The 15,277-nt window shown below is 38.8% G+C and overlaps 1 protein-coding gene across 2 annotated transcripts in view; it reads left to right on the top strand.

Annotated features, from left to right (window-relative positions):
- LOC124596418 (targeting protein for Xklp2 homolog) overlaps nucleotides 1-15,277 on the top strand; it is a 165,111-nt gene that overhangs the window by 43,783 nt on the left and 106,051 nt on the right. For both annotated transcript variants that reach the window (XM_047135549.1, XM_047135548.1), the window contains exon 4: nucleotides 2,314-2,437. In XM_047135549.1, the coding sequence (XP_046991505.1) occupies nucleotides 2,314-2,437 (124 nt within the window). The remainder of the gene's footprint in view (nucleotides 1-2,313; nucleotides 2,438-15,277) is intronic.

The raw sequence follows: 15,277 nt of genomic DNA, 5'->3' as shown, positions 1-15,277 counted from the left end.
AGCGAGGGCGTATAGTGGGCATGCGGGAGGCCGGGTGGACGTACCGCCGAATTGCTCAACACGTGGGGCGTGAGGTCTCCACAGTACATCGATGTTGTCGCCAGTGGTCGGCGGAAGGTGCACGTGCCCGTCGACCTGGGACCGGACCGCAGCGACGCACGGATGCACGCCAAGACCGTAGGATCCTACGCAGTGCCGTAGGGGACCGCACCGCCACTTGAGGGATCTCCTACACTGGCCGTACACCACTGGTGGTCGTCGAGGGGACACTGAATAGTGCGCGGTACATCCAAACCGTCATCGAACCCATCGTTCTACCATTCCTAGACCGGCAAGGGAACTTGCTATTCCAACAGGACAATGCACGTCCGCATGTATCCCGTGCCACCCAACGTGCTCTAGAAGGTGTAAGTCAACTACCCTGGCCAGCAAGATCTCCGGATCTGTCCCCCATTGAGCATGTTTGGGACTGGATGAAGCGTCGTCTCACGCGGTCTGCACGTCCAGCACGAACGCTGGTCCAACTGAGGCGCCAGGTGGAAATGGCATGGCAAGCCGTGCCACAGGACTACATCCAGCATCTCTACGATCGTCTCCATGGGAGAATAGCAGCCTGCATTGCTGCGAAAGGTGGATATACACTGTACTAGTGCCGACATGTGCATGCTCTGTTGCCTGTGTCTATGTGCCTGTGGTTCTGTCAGTGTGATCATGTGATGTATCTGACCCCAGGAATGTGTCAATAAAGTTTCCCCTTCCTGGGACAATGAATTCACGGTGTTCTTATTTCAATTTCCAGGAGTGTACTTCAAGAGCCTTGGCACCCAGATTGTATCCGCTGATTTAGTTGATGAATAAATGGTATATTATATAGTTTCTGAGGACGCCTATGACATGAGTAAGATTTGGACCTGCTAATCAGTTCCATATTAACTGTGCTTTTGTTCTTCTTCGCGAACTTCTTTTCCTTTGCAGAGTATTCAGGGCTAGAGGCTGAAAGAGAGCTGTCAGACCTATGAATTGACAAACAAAATTTCTTCTTTAAATACCTCTATATTAAAGCTTCTTTAGGCATAGACAGATAACTCCTGTCAGTCATTTATAACATTTTTGTATTAAAATGGTTACAGTGTCATGTCTTGTCAGACTGTACAGTGTGAATACAGTTTGACAGATCACATATCAGGGATTGAATGTCAGAATGAAAGTTTGAAAACTTCAAGTGCTTCACTTTTGTGACATCGCTAATTGTGTATTTCTTGCAGTTCTTCTATGACCATAACATACCTTTAAGCCGTGACGTCTAAGAACATGCAGCCTACAGCAGGTGATGATGCTAATTGCATCATCTTGTCTTGCAGATATGCTACACCCATGTACCTCGTGCTACATGCACATAACAATAGCCCATTTCTCCCACAACATGCTGCCTGAAACTTGACGTGTAATAAAAACAAAATAAATTATTAAATATCAAAATCTGTCATTCCTTAGAAGGACGGAGAGTGTAACACTATAGTTCCAATTGGTAAATGTTGCAGCCACAATATGGAACCAAAAGCCATGTCTCGTGCAGACCATGGAGAAAAGGGTGTGATCAAACTGTGTTATACTATTAAAGTGTCTTTATAGAAGTCCTCAAAACAGTTGCATAACTTGTAATATAATTAATCTCTCCTCAGTGTGGAAGCTTTCGTACTTCCTTCTCTTCTTCTCTCTACCATCCCAACCTCTCTCTTGACCCATCTCCCTCAGGTGTCTTGCCACTTCCTCTGCACATTAATTTGTCTCCCTCTGAACACCCCTGCTCCTCAAACTACATACATCTTCCTCTCAACTATACCACCCCATCCACATCTCACTCACATCCTGTCTCTAGCACATTATGGCACTGTTTGTTTCAAATTAGTCATTTCATACTCATCTCTTCAGAGGATGAAGTTCAATTTGGACATTTATTATTCACATTTCATTATATGGCATGCTGATTGATCATGTAAGTGTCATTTCAAATGTTGGTATTTTCACTACTGCTCTTAGGGTACCTCTCATTTGTGCTACATGTGAGACGATGACAAAAACAGGTCAAAACTTGAAGGTAATATATGATGCATTTATTTATTTACTTATTTTATTTTATTTTATTTATTTTTTGTCCGAAACATGTTTCGCCTCTTACTTGCTGAAAAAATAACTTAATGCTGTCATTGTCAATCTGCCAGTTGATTTTCCCATCTATGAAGTCTCATTTTCTGGTGAGTGGTTGCCTTTCCTCATTTTTGTGTACTATGATCTGAATGTTATTGATTTCAGGACAAATCAAATGATTTGCACTTCGAAAAGAAGTCTCTACAGAAGAAATTTGTCAGTACAGCAGAAGCTATGTACAAATTCCAGAGAAGTACACCTGAGAGATTCCATACAAAGCCTGTTATAGGTAATTAAAATCTATCTTCGTTTTCCATAAGCACAAAAAAAAAAAAAAAAAAAAAAAAAAAAAAAAAAAAGCCTCCTGAGACCTGAATTTGGCTTCATCAAATCAGTTAGTATTCAGGAGTAGCGGATTACCTTATCCCTTCACTTCCTCCTGACGCCTGGGCACTCAGCTCTCCTTATAAGTGTGTGTGTGTGTGTTCCTGTGTTTTGACTGTCATGTAGAATGGCTGCTTGTTATCATTTATGTGAAATGGCGAAACAATGGAAAGTCAAAGTTTGAATGTCAAGAATATTACAAAAAGGACAGGGCACAGTGAGAGAACGGTCATGTGTTCATGAGATGTGCTTGCTTGTGTGAAAGTATTTTCTTTTCTGAAGAAGACTTTGGCAGAAAACTTATGTATAACAGTCTTTCAACTGTGCCTGGATGCAACTTAGTGTGTTATCGCTATGGTAAGTAGCAATCTGTCCTTTTTGTAATATGGAATGGTCACCAATCAACCTAGTGAGACATAAAGATTATACAGTTTTAAACATGGCTGTTGCTCAGCAACTTTATACTAGTTTCAACATGGTATTATACAACCAACTGGTTACAAATAATTGTTACGTATGTTGACCTAGGTTTGGACACCTACTAAGGGTGTCTTCATCAGAATGAAATGTTGATAAATTGTAAAATTACATTGCTTAAAAGCAATGGTCAGAATTTAGAGCAGCAATGCTCAAACCAAAAGTGAATAAAACTTTCCAGCCTTTGCCACGTGTGCCAGCTAGGAACAACATCAGACTGATTGGTCTTAGTAGATTTCAAAACATAGTTCAATGTACCTAACAGTTATTTGCAACTGGTTGGCTGTATAATCCTATGCTGAACCTAAAGATTGTCGTATTGACACTTTTTTGACACAACCTTAGCATTTTTACTTACTAGCAGGTGCCCCTTACTCTAACAGTATTTTGTTGTGGTTAGTAAGTTGAGTGTGCAAGATGTATTTAGCCCAACAAAGTGACACACAAACAGAATTTTCTTGATTTTTAGCTCGTATAGATATTCATCTTTAGTCACAGATGTTCGTCACTTGCTCATCAATAAAATATTAGTGCTGAACACTTTTCATCAACTCCATACACTAAAAACATTCTGAAGTTCCATGACCACTGAAAATATTAGGGTTGACTGAAAAGTAATGCCTCCACCTTTGTAACTCAACAGTTTGCAGCATTGGTATGTGGCAGGTACTGGCTTGTTCTGTAACCTCTTCTCTATAACTCCAGTTGACGAGAAGCCTTACCATTGAATGGTTGTGTTGTTACAATGAAAAGTATGGAACCCTGTGCAGATGGTTGTCAGTGCGATAGAAGCAACGTGCAATCATTGATTTCTTGACAGCAGAAGGTGTCACCCCAAAGAAGATTCACCAGAGAATGAAAGCAGTTTATGGTGATTGTGTGTTGATCTGAGTACTGTCCGTCTTTATTCTCGTGATGCGATTATGAGAGGAGTTTCTGGCAAATTTCAAGTCTGTGTGCTTTCATTTCAGGGGTCAGCATCCGGGGTAGCTATCATGCACAGATCTTCCGATAGCCAAGCAAAGCAATAATGTGACCCAAATGTTCTTGTGAAATGCCAGTTGTGCTTGCAATTTCTGAATCAGTCTGTCAACATTTTGCTTGTGAAACTCGGTGGTTGCTGTCACAGGATGTCCAACTCTTTGTTTGTCATGCAGGTCCGATGTTCCCACCACAACATCTTTAAACTTACTAGCCGATCGATGCACAGTACTCACATCAACACAATCACCATAAATTGCTTTCATTCTCTGATGAATCTCCTTTGGGGTGACACCTTCTGCTGTCAAGAATTCAATGACTGCACATTGCTTAAATCACATTGACCGACTGTCTGCGCAGGGTTCCACACTTTACACTGTAACAACACAACCGTAAAATGCTAAGGCTTCCTGCCAACTGGAGCTGTAGAGAGGAGACTACAGAACAAGCCAGTACCTGCCATATACCAATGCTGCCAACTGTTGAAGAGTTACGAAGTTGGAGGCATTACTTTCCAGTCACCCTTGTATTTCTGAGCCGATATCCATTTTCGACTGTAGAAGAGTACTCAGCTTTCTGTGTTCATCAAATTTTGGGAAGATGTTATGGCAGTTGTTTAAGGATCCCGCTAGCCTTTTGATCTGCTGAAATCTTGAGTCTGAAGCTTCAGAGCTATTTCTTGGACTTTCTTGCATAAAAAATTTCCACCCATGGATGCAGATATTTCCACTTCTCATTTCATGAGGCCATTTTGTTAATTAGATGGTTTCTAAGTCCTGGGGTCTACACACACTTTGTTCCCTATGCGCTATCACACATGGTTTTGTCTGAGTGGGAAACTGTTCAGTTACATGAGGTACTGCATACTTCATGCATGCCATTCACCTGTGCGAGAGACTTTTTGGGAATTCCTTGGCATCGGTTGTATTATGTGTAGTGACATGTGAAAATGTGTGCCGGACTGGGACTCTAATGTGTATTTCCCACTTAGCATGTGCCTTAACCATTTGACCTATCCGTGCATGCCCCACAGTCCAATCCAAATCTCCACATGTCGCACTGTCTACACTCCTATGTTGCAGTCTACTAAACTCATCACCTAATGCTCACTACATTCTTGCATTTCCTCAACAGGAAGAATGAGACAGTGAGGAATTGAGACCAACGTTATCACTGTTCATCCGCCTAGGCTTGTAATGCTTTCATAAAGGCTATAGTCTTCAGTGACAAAAAAACTGTGCAGTTCTTTGGTAAATGCACAGTTTTCGTTCTTAGTGTCACCTGAACATCAAACTGTTCTCATTAATCACATGGGAAAAAAATGCACATTTAGATTTTGTTGAGAGCTTCTGAAATTGTCCTGAACATTGGGGTATAGAATGTATTGCTTACTGTTGTATGTCCAACCGGCACAACGTTATTATAGTGTTTGAAAAAATGACGAGGAGGCTGTATATAATCGTTTAACGTAAAATCTGGCAATTTCTGGGGCCTGACGTGACTCGTAAAGGTGTAGTGTAGAAAATAACTTCAGATTGGGTTCTCAGAAGCAATTAAAGAACTGCAACACAACTGCAGCCACACAACAAACTGCAGGTGGCTTATTCTTGTTTCCCATTATCACTTTACCACTTTGAACATGTCACAGAATACCAGAATTGAGAGAAAAGTGGGAAAAACTGAATGTAAAATAACACCTTCAGTTCAGACAACTGTAGAGATATTGACTTGAATGGTTAACTGCATAAACTGAAGGTAGGTAGTCTTATTTACGTGATGATAAACGATGAATGTTCTCTCTCTCTCTCTCTCTCTCTCTCTCTCTCTCTCTCTCTCTCTCTCTCTCTCTCTCTCTCTCTCGACCAACCACTTAGAACAATATTGGTCCTAGGGAGCCAGCCATTTATGCCGTTACTTAAGCCATTTATGCCGTTACTTAGTGTTACTGACACGCATATAATTGATGTATCTTCAAGAGTAATGTATACTAAAAGAAGGACCAAGTTTCAAGATTTATTTTTCATGTTTGTTAGTTCTTAGGTAGATTACATATTCTAAAATAATGATGACAAAGAATAATTATCCTCAAAAAAAAAAAAAAAGTACGGTAAATTACTGAGCAATTTCTTCCTCTTGTGCTTCCAAAATTTGTTACTCGACAAACATTACATATTTGTAGCTGAATTACAGCAAGTTGCAAAACCTAATGTGTACACTGCACGAAATTACATCAATGTGATCATATTGGTTCAGCCATTCGTAACAACAGCTACTACTTGTGTTAATGTTTCTTTTGAAATAATTCTAAAAACTGACACTAGAAGGCAGCACCAACAAAGGGACAGATTGAGAGATATGCGTAATTGTTCTCATGTGAAAAGAGTCCAGTTTTCGAGCGATGTGCAGATCGCATGTCAAGAAAGTCGCGACCCAACCCATACTCAGGTAAGTTCTTTTTAACACAAAGTTGTGGCCCAATTTATGCTCGGTCTGTGTCTTGAAAGTGTCAATCAATAATGCATTGTTCTGCCCTGTAATCTATAGAAAGTGTAATTTTACACGGTAATCTGGAGAATGATGAATCTTCAGCTTGTGGAAGATGGGATTGACCAGGAAATAGCAATCTTCAAAAATGTAGCTGAAGTAAAAAGATTTTGAACTGAAGTAAAAAGATTTTGAACCACAGTATTTTGTCTTTGCAGGATGCAATGGCCACTACAGTTTGGTGCTCTTTCCATTTTTTATTTTTTAAAAGAAACAGTCATTGTCTTCCCCTCTGCACAAATATTGATTGTTGCAGGGGGTGGGAGGCAGCTACATTTATGTGCAGTGACAAGTATCGTCTCACCCTGTGCCTACTTATTCAAACTAAATTCTTTCAGTTGCATTTTTATTGTGGCGTTATTGTAGATCTATTGCACTACTTGTCACCTCGTTTTTGGCTGTTACGCACTGAGAGAAACAATAACTTTCGTAAGTTGATGTACTATTTATCATAGTTTTTTCCCTCAGCGTGTGACAGAAGTTGATTTGCTTTGTTCTTTAGATTGGATTATTTTGCCAGAGACCTTGTGGAGCCTTGGAACTCTGCAGAGCACACTCAGAGTATCACTGTTCTAGAGAGAAATGGCCATTTATTTCTCCCATATTATGGTAACATTTCAAACAAAAAAGCAAAGACTTAAATAATATAAAAATCAGAATTTGGTTTCACACTGAAAACAGTATTAAGTGTGACACCCCAACCACTGAACAGAACCGCTAAATAAATATAGTATATATAAGTTTTATGTGACTATTCTGACACTATAAACATCAAGCAAACCTCAAAAAAGCTTTGGATTTGATTAAAACAGCATGAGAAATCCAACAAAAATAATCAAAGTACTGTCTCGATGCCTCTCGTACATAACAAATAAATGGCTCAAAAATATTTACTACGTACTCCAGATTGTTAATCATGCAAAGAAAAAAAATGAATATTACAGAAAAAGTTCAGATTGTTGGTCATTTTTAAAACTAACGAAGTGCACTTATCAGTGAACAAATCAGACTAAAAGAACAAAGATATTTTGACAATTATACTGGTATTCTGCTTAATTAACACTAATCAAAACTAAAGTAAAAAAATGGAAATATCGTATAGCTAGGGCCTCCCGTCGGATACACAGTTCGCCTGGTGCAAGTAGTTTGAGTGGATGCCATTTTGGCGACTTGCGTGTTGTTGGGGATGAGATGATTATTATTATTATTATTATTATTATTATTATTATTATTAGGACAACACACAACACCCAGTCCTTGAGTGGAGAAAATCTCCTACCCAACCAGGAATCGAATCCAGGCCCCTTAGCATGACATTCCGTCGGACTGACCACTCGGCTACCGGGGCGAACAAAACTAAAGTAGCTATCTTGTTTGTTTTTTCTACAGTTGTGAGTGCTTGCATACTAGGTGAAATTTTTAATTTTTTTACTTCCCATTTTGATACAACATATAATTTTAATTTATTTTTACTAGCTTTTTCTTTTGTTATACACACATGTATGTGTATCAATAAACAGATCTCTGAAATTGTTGAACTTCCCCTTCCTTTTGTCAGTTTTCCTTGCGCACGTCCCACCTCATGTGCACAAACTATCAAAACGTCAAGAACTGTTAAATTTGTGAACCATAATGAATGGACACACATAATGTGAATACATTGCCATTTTTTTTATATGCATGGCGTATTTTTTGTCTTAATTGTCTTTCCATAAATTTATTCACACTATTGTATACTTGTTTCATAGTGATAATGTAGTGTTTTTTATTTTAATTTCTAAACACTGGATGAGGGCTTAAAAAATTGAAACGAATGGTAAAACAAAGAGAAACAATAAATAAGCAACAGCTTGTATTCCAAGGCCTTTTTATGTATTTTTTGTGCAGTACCAAATGTAGTGCTCTTGGTAAACAAGCTAATCAAAATTCACAGAAAACCGTCTTTAAGGGAACATTGTGTGTTCTATGCCACCAGTGTTAAATTATCGAATTTTGTGACCCATTATCTTAGAAACTTTTTAAGGCGCAAACTTACAATTTTCCATAATTATTGAACACACCTTTCTAAATACACTGAACTAGAATTATTACTAAAAATGTGTTGTGGGGCAGGTTATCTTTCTTTTTTAATTTTTTTTTCAAACACTCAAATTTTTTTGACACTTTTGTAAATCAGTGAACATAAAAACAAAACAACTGAGGATATTTTAATTATTCTAGTTCCACATGTGTTGAATTTTACACTTGGCGTGCTGTGACAATTTCATGTCTCTGCCATCAGTACTTCTTTTAGAAAATGGGTCATTTATTGCAAAATAGTAAATCGGAGATATTGAGGTTTAAAACTTTATTACAGATTGTTATATAGACTTACATTTCTGCATCTTTTATGCACTAGACTTGCCCTAGCCCATAGTCTGTGACTTCTTCAGTGTCTCAAGAGCCCAGTTCTTGCCTCCTCCTTTTCTTTCTTGCTTCTTTTGTCATTTGCTGAGCAGCATGTACATGAAGCTCAACCAGATCCTGCAGTCCTTTAGTTGTGTTCTGTCCAACTCTTACCCCCTAACTTCTCCAGAACCTTAAGTCTTTCTTGTAGTTTTCACCATTAAAAGTTATTACACCATCAGACACTGCTAACTTTAGAGTCATAAGGCCAACAAATAAATTTTTAGGCACGTGGCACCACACAACATTATTGAAGGACTCTCTCACATTCTTGGTCTTCCCATGTTAACACTTCTTTAGTAGCTCAGGATTTCCAGAGCTCTGTAAATAGGTTTGATTGCCATAATATCATTACTTTTACAACTGTCACTTGTTTCTAAAGTTATTTTCCTTTTCGATGCACTAGGGGGTGTGGCGACTTCAGAAATATTATCATGGTTTCCTTCACTGCTAGCACACGTTTTCAAGTACTTCAGAATAAAGTGCAGGTCTCACAACTCTGTTACCCACAAATTTGCGTTTCTTGAAGCTACTTTTACGCTTAGTCATTTTATTTACATATAAATATATTAAAAACAAAGATTCCATGACTTACCAAACGGGAAAGCGCTGGTAGATACCCACAATAAAAAACACACACAAAATTTCAAGCTTTCGCAACCAATGGTTGATTTGTCAGGACAGAGGGAAGGAGAAGGAAAGACGAAAGGATGTGGGTTTTAAGGGAGAGGGTAAAGAGTCATTCCAATCCCGGGAGTGGAAAGACTTGCCTTGGGGGGGGGAAAAAGTCAGGTATACACTCTCTCGCTCGCGCGCGCGCGCACACACACACACACACACACACACACACACACACACACACACACACACACTGTCTGTATATATGTGTGTGTGTGTGTGTGTGTGTGTGTGTGTGTGTGTGTGTGTGTGTGTACCTGACTTTTTTTCCCCCTAAGGCAAGTCTTTCCGCTCCCGGGATTGGAATGACTCCTTGCCCTCTCCCTTAAAACCCACATCATTTCGTCTTTCCCTCTCCCTCCCTCTTTCCTGACGAAGCAACCATCGGTTGTGAAAGCGTGAAATTTTGTGTGTGTGTTTGTGTGTTTTTTTAATTGTGTCTTTCTGCCAGCGCTTTCCCGTTTGGTAAGTCATGGAATCTTCGTTTTTAATATATTTTTCCCATGTGGAATGTTTCTTTCTATTTTATTTACATATAAAAAGCAATAGAATTTAGCTTACAACAAAAATAGCCAATAATCACACTACTTCCAACGAAAACTAGCATCAGAAACGAAGGACTGATTTGTTAATTCGTAACGTCAACTTCGGAGACGTAGCAGTAGGCACAAAACAAAACAATTCACAACCTTCTAGACTGTGTAGTTCGCAAGATATGACTGCTCAACTGTGGCAGTATGTTAGGGCGTCCATTTCATTTTCATTGAAGAAGGGGACATTTAAAATAAATTGGAGAAAAACCTGGGACAATGAAGAAAAAACGGAAAATAAATATTGTGTTGACTAAATTTAATACACATACAAGTTTACCTTTTCAACGTGCACTCAGATGATCCCAAATCACTTTTTACAATTATTCTGCCACACTATCACCATACTTTTCACTTTTGTGTACTTTATCAACAAGTCCATTTTCGTTTGAAATTGTATCATAAAAGTCAGTACACGATACACCATTAAAGTGTGTTTTGACAATGAGCAAGGCCCTCACTGCTTCAACTTTCTTTCTGTTTTTCCTCATCTGACCACAAAGAGTTCACTAACGAAAACACACGTTCTACAGTAGCATTTGACCCGGGAACTGCCAGACAAAACTCCACCAAATGAATTATGTTTTTCATGTTAATGTTTTTACTTTTGAAATAAGCAAATATTTTACATCATGTTGCACTAAGACTTTCTTTGTCTTCTTCTTCACTTTTTATGAAGTTCTGTGCACATGGAAATTCATCAAACAGTTCGTCTTCATCAACAGGAAAATTTGGTACAATACTTTTAACAAAAACACAACAGTCCTGAATATCCTTCCACTGTAGCTGCTCCCTTCCAGTATTACCCCAGTCAAATGCTTTAAAAGGTGTGAGAGTCATAGATGATGTCAGCATAAATATGAAATTGTTAGACAGTAATTTCACCCTCTTCTTCCAGCTTTATTAGAGTCTCATGTACAAAGGATGTGAGAAATCTTTCAGATTTTCTACGTTGTAATTTGCCCAATAATTTGTTTATGTCTTGATAAACTTCCACTATTGTGATTTCTTGTTTCTCAATACGTTTAATTGTTGTGGACAAAGGTTTTAGCTGGCTAACAAGAAAATGTAGAACACAGAGTTATCAAAGAATTGTTTAAGGATAACAGGACACTTATCAATGGAAATGAAATATGATTTCAAAGCAGGAAATATCTTTACAATTCTTTCCAATGCTGGTTGCAGAGATAGCCACCGTGTCTTGCTGTACAAGTACAGTTTTGTATTCAGTTTCAGTAAACTTGCAGAATGACTTCAGAGATTCAACCCCTACTGTATATATGTGGAAATGCTGGTAGATTTTGTTTACAATTAATTGTCAGTCGATGGGTAGGCAATCTGAGCCAGTTTGTAAGGAATTGTGCACCTACTATATTATTCACTGTGTTCTGTTGCAGTTTATAGAACAAATTGTTTTTTTCCTTTCCTCTGCTTACCACCAAAATTGGTGTTAGTGTTGTCTGAGAAACTGCAATCACCTTTCCCTCAAGATCATATTTCTTTAAAACCTCCAGCACATAATTCTGAAGTAAATCTGAAGTTTCTCCAGCTAAATTAACCAATTCGAGCACTTTCACCGTGATGCCATTTTCAGGGTAAACATACCTGATGAGGAGAGGAACCCACTTCAAATCCAGATGATTCGGTGTATCAATCATTACAGAAATGAATCAAGCACTTTTCAGTTCATTTAAAACCTGATGAGCTGCATACGGTGCAATAAAATTTGAAATGATTGCTTTACATTTTGTGTGTCCACATGTGAATTTAGGATTGAAAAGTTTTTTAACAACTGCTGTAGTACAGTCCATTGACTTAAAGCCATGGTTATGCATTGCACTGTGGTATGCAAACGTAGCTTCTTGTGCTGACAACTGCCTATCCATTTCTGTTACTGATTTTGAGATTACATATTAGTCACTCGCGCATTTATTTGTTCTTTTCGTTTGATCACTCGTGCTATGTTTCTTCGTCTTAATGTGATTCACAATGTCAGACCTTCCACCATGACCAGTAGCAAATTTTGATCTGCACAACATACATTCTACAGTTTCTCAACTACCAGTGATAAAAGGAAACTCGCTTTTTGTATTACTGTTAAATTACACTTTCGTTTCGGCATAATGAAAGTGATTGCACAGTGCAAAACATTAACAGTGTGGTGACGAAAGCCAGAGAGCAAGTATCTGTGGTGTAGAGTATCTCTGGACCGAAAGGACGGATTCAGTGGATCGATTTAGAAGAGAAGAATCTTCGTTGTTATTTGTAACCTCAAGAGGACGTCGTTATCAGGAGAAAGAAAACTGGCGTTCTACAGATCGGAGCATGGAATGTCAGATCCCTTAATCGGGCAGGTAGGTTAGAAAATTTAAAAAGGGAAATTGATCGGTTAAAGTTAGATATAGTGGGAATTAGTGAAGTTCGGTGGCAAGAGGAACAAGACTTTTGGTCAGGTGAATACAGGGTTATAAATACAAAATCAAATAGGGGTAATGCAGGAGTAGGTTCAATAATGAATAAAAAATAGGAGTACAGGTAAGCTACTACAAACAGCATAGTGAACGCATTATTGTGGCCAAGATAGACACGAAGCCCACACCTACTACAGTGGTACAAGTTTATATGCCAACTAGCTCTGCAGATGACGAAGAAATTGATGAAATGTATGATGAGATAAAAGAAATTATTCAGGTAGTGAAGGGAGACGAAAATTTAATAGTCATGGGTGACTGGAATTCGATAGTAGGAAAAGGGAGAGAGGGAAACGTAGTACGTGAATATGGATTGGGGCTAAGAAATGAAAGAGGAAGCTGCCTGGTAGGATTTTGCGCAGAGCATAACTTAATCATAGCTAACACTTGGTTCAAGAATCATGAAAGAAGGTTGTATACATAGAAGAACCCTGGAGATAATAAAAGGTATCAGATAGATTATATAATGGTAAGACAGAGATTTAGGAACCAGGTTTTAAATTGTAAGACATTTCCGGGTGCAGATGTGGACTCTGACCACAATCTATCGGTTATGAACTGCAGATTAAAACTGAAGAAACTGCAAAAAGGTGGGAATTTAAGGAGATGGGACCTGGATAAACTGACTAAACCAGAGGTTTTATAGAATTTCAGGGTGAGCATAAGGTAACAATTGACAGGAATGGGGGAAAGAAATACAGTAGATGAAGAATGGGTAGCTTTGAGAGATGAAATAGTGAAGGTAGCAGAGGATCAAATAGGTACAAAGACGAGCGTTAGTAGAAATCCTTGGGTAACAGAAGAAATACTTAATTTAATTGACGAAAGGAGAAAATATAAAAACGAAGTAAATGAAGCAGGCAAAAAGGAATACAAACGTCTCAAAAATGAGATCGACAGGAAGTGCAAAATGGCTAAGCAGGGATGGCTAGAGGACAAATGTAAGGATGTAGAGGTTTATCTCACTGGGGGTAAGATAGACACCGCCTACAGGAAAATTAAAGAGACCTCTGGAGACGAGAGAACCACTTGCATGAATATCAAGAGCTTTGATGGAAACACAGTTTTAAGCAAAGAAGGGAAAGCAGAAAGGTGGAAGGAGTATATGGAGGGTCTATACAAAGGCGATGTACTTGAGGACAATATTATGGAAGTGGAAGAGGATGTAGATGAAGATGAAATGGGAGATACGATACTGCGTGAAGAGTTTGACAGAGCAATGAAGGACCTGAGTCGAAAGAAGGCCCCCGGAGTAGACAACATTCCATTACAACTACTGACGGCCTTGGGAGAGCCAGTCCTGACAAAACTCTACCGTCTGGTGAGCAAGATGTATGAGACAGGCGAAATACCCTCAGACTTCAAGAAGAATATAATAATTCCAATCCCAAAGAAAGCAGGTGTTGACAGATGTGAAATTGCCGAACTATCAGTTTAATAAGACATAGCTGCAAAGTACTAATGCGAATTCTTTACAGACGAATGGAAAAACTGGTAGAAGCCGATCTCGGGGAAGATCAGTTTGGATTCTGTAGAAATGTTGGAACACGTGAGGCAATACTGACCCTACGACTTATCTTAGAAGAAAGATTAAGGTAAGGCAAACCTACGTTTCTAGCATTTGTAGACTTAGAGAAAACTTTTGACAATGTTGATTGGAATACTCTCTTTCAAATTCTGAAGGTGACAGGGGTAAAATACAGGGAGCGAAAGGCTATTTACAATTTGTACAGAAAGCAGATGGCAGTTAGTTGAGGGACATGAAAGGGAAGCGCTGGTTGGGAAGGGAGTGAGACAGGGTTGTAGCCTCTCTCCAATGTTATTCAATCTGTATATTGAGCAAGCAATAAAAGAAACAAAAGAAAAGTTCGGAGTAGGTATTAAAATTCATGGAGAAGAAATAAAAACTTTGAGGTTTGCCGATGACATTGTAATTCTGTCAGAAACAGCAAAGGACTTGGAAGAGCAGTTGAACGGAATGGACAGTGTCTTGAAAGGAGGGTATAAGATGAACATCAACAAAAGCAAAACGAGAATAATGGAATGGAGTCGAATTAAGTCGGGTGACGCTGAGGGAATTAGATTAGGAAATGAGGTACTTAAAGTAGTAAAGGAGTTTTGCTATTTGGGGAGCAAAATAACTGATGATGGTTGAAGTAGAGAGGATATAAAATGTAGACTGGCAATGGCAAGGAAAGCGTTTCGAAAGAAGAAAAAATTGTTAACATAAAGTATAGATTTAAATGTCGGGAAGTCGTTTCTGAGAGTATTTGTATGGAGTGTAGCCATGTATGGAAGTGAAACGTGGGTGATAAATAGTTTAGACAAGAAGAGAATAGTAGCTTTCTAAATGTGGTGCTACAGAAGAATGCTGAAGATTAGATGGGTAGATCACATTACTAATGAGTAGGTATTGAATAGAACTGGGGGAAGAGGAGCTTGTGGCACAACTTGACTAGAAGAAGGGATCGGTAAGTAGGACATGTTCTGAGACATCGAGGGATCACCAATTTAGTATTGGAGGGCAGCGTGGAGGGTACAAATCTTAGAGGGAGACCA

This window comes from Schistocerca americana, chromosome 2 (genome assembly GCF_021461395.2).
Source record: "Schistocerca americana isolate TAMUIC-IGC-003095 chromosome 2, iqSchAmer2.1, whole genome shotgun sequence".
In the NCBI taxonomy this organism is placed as follows: Eukaryota; Metazoa; Arthropoda; class Insecta; order Orthoptera; family Acrididae; genus Schistocerca; species Schistocerca americana.
The sequence above is the reverse complement of the archived record's forward strand: the minus strand, read 5'-3'. Positions and strand labels throughout refer to the sequence as shown.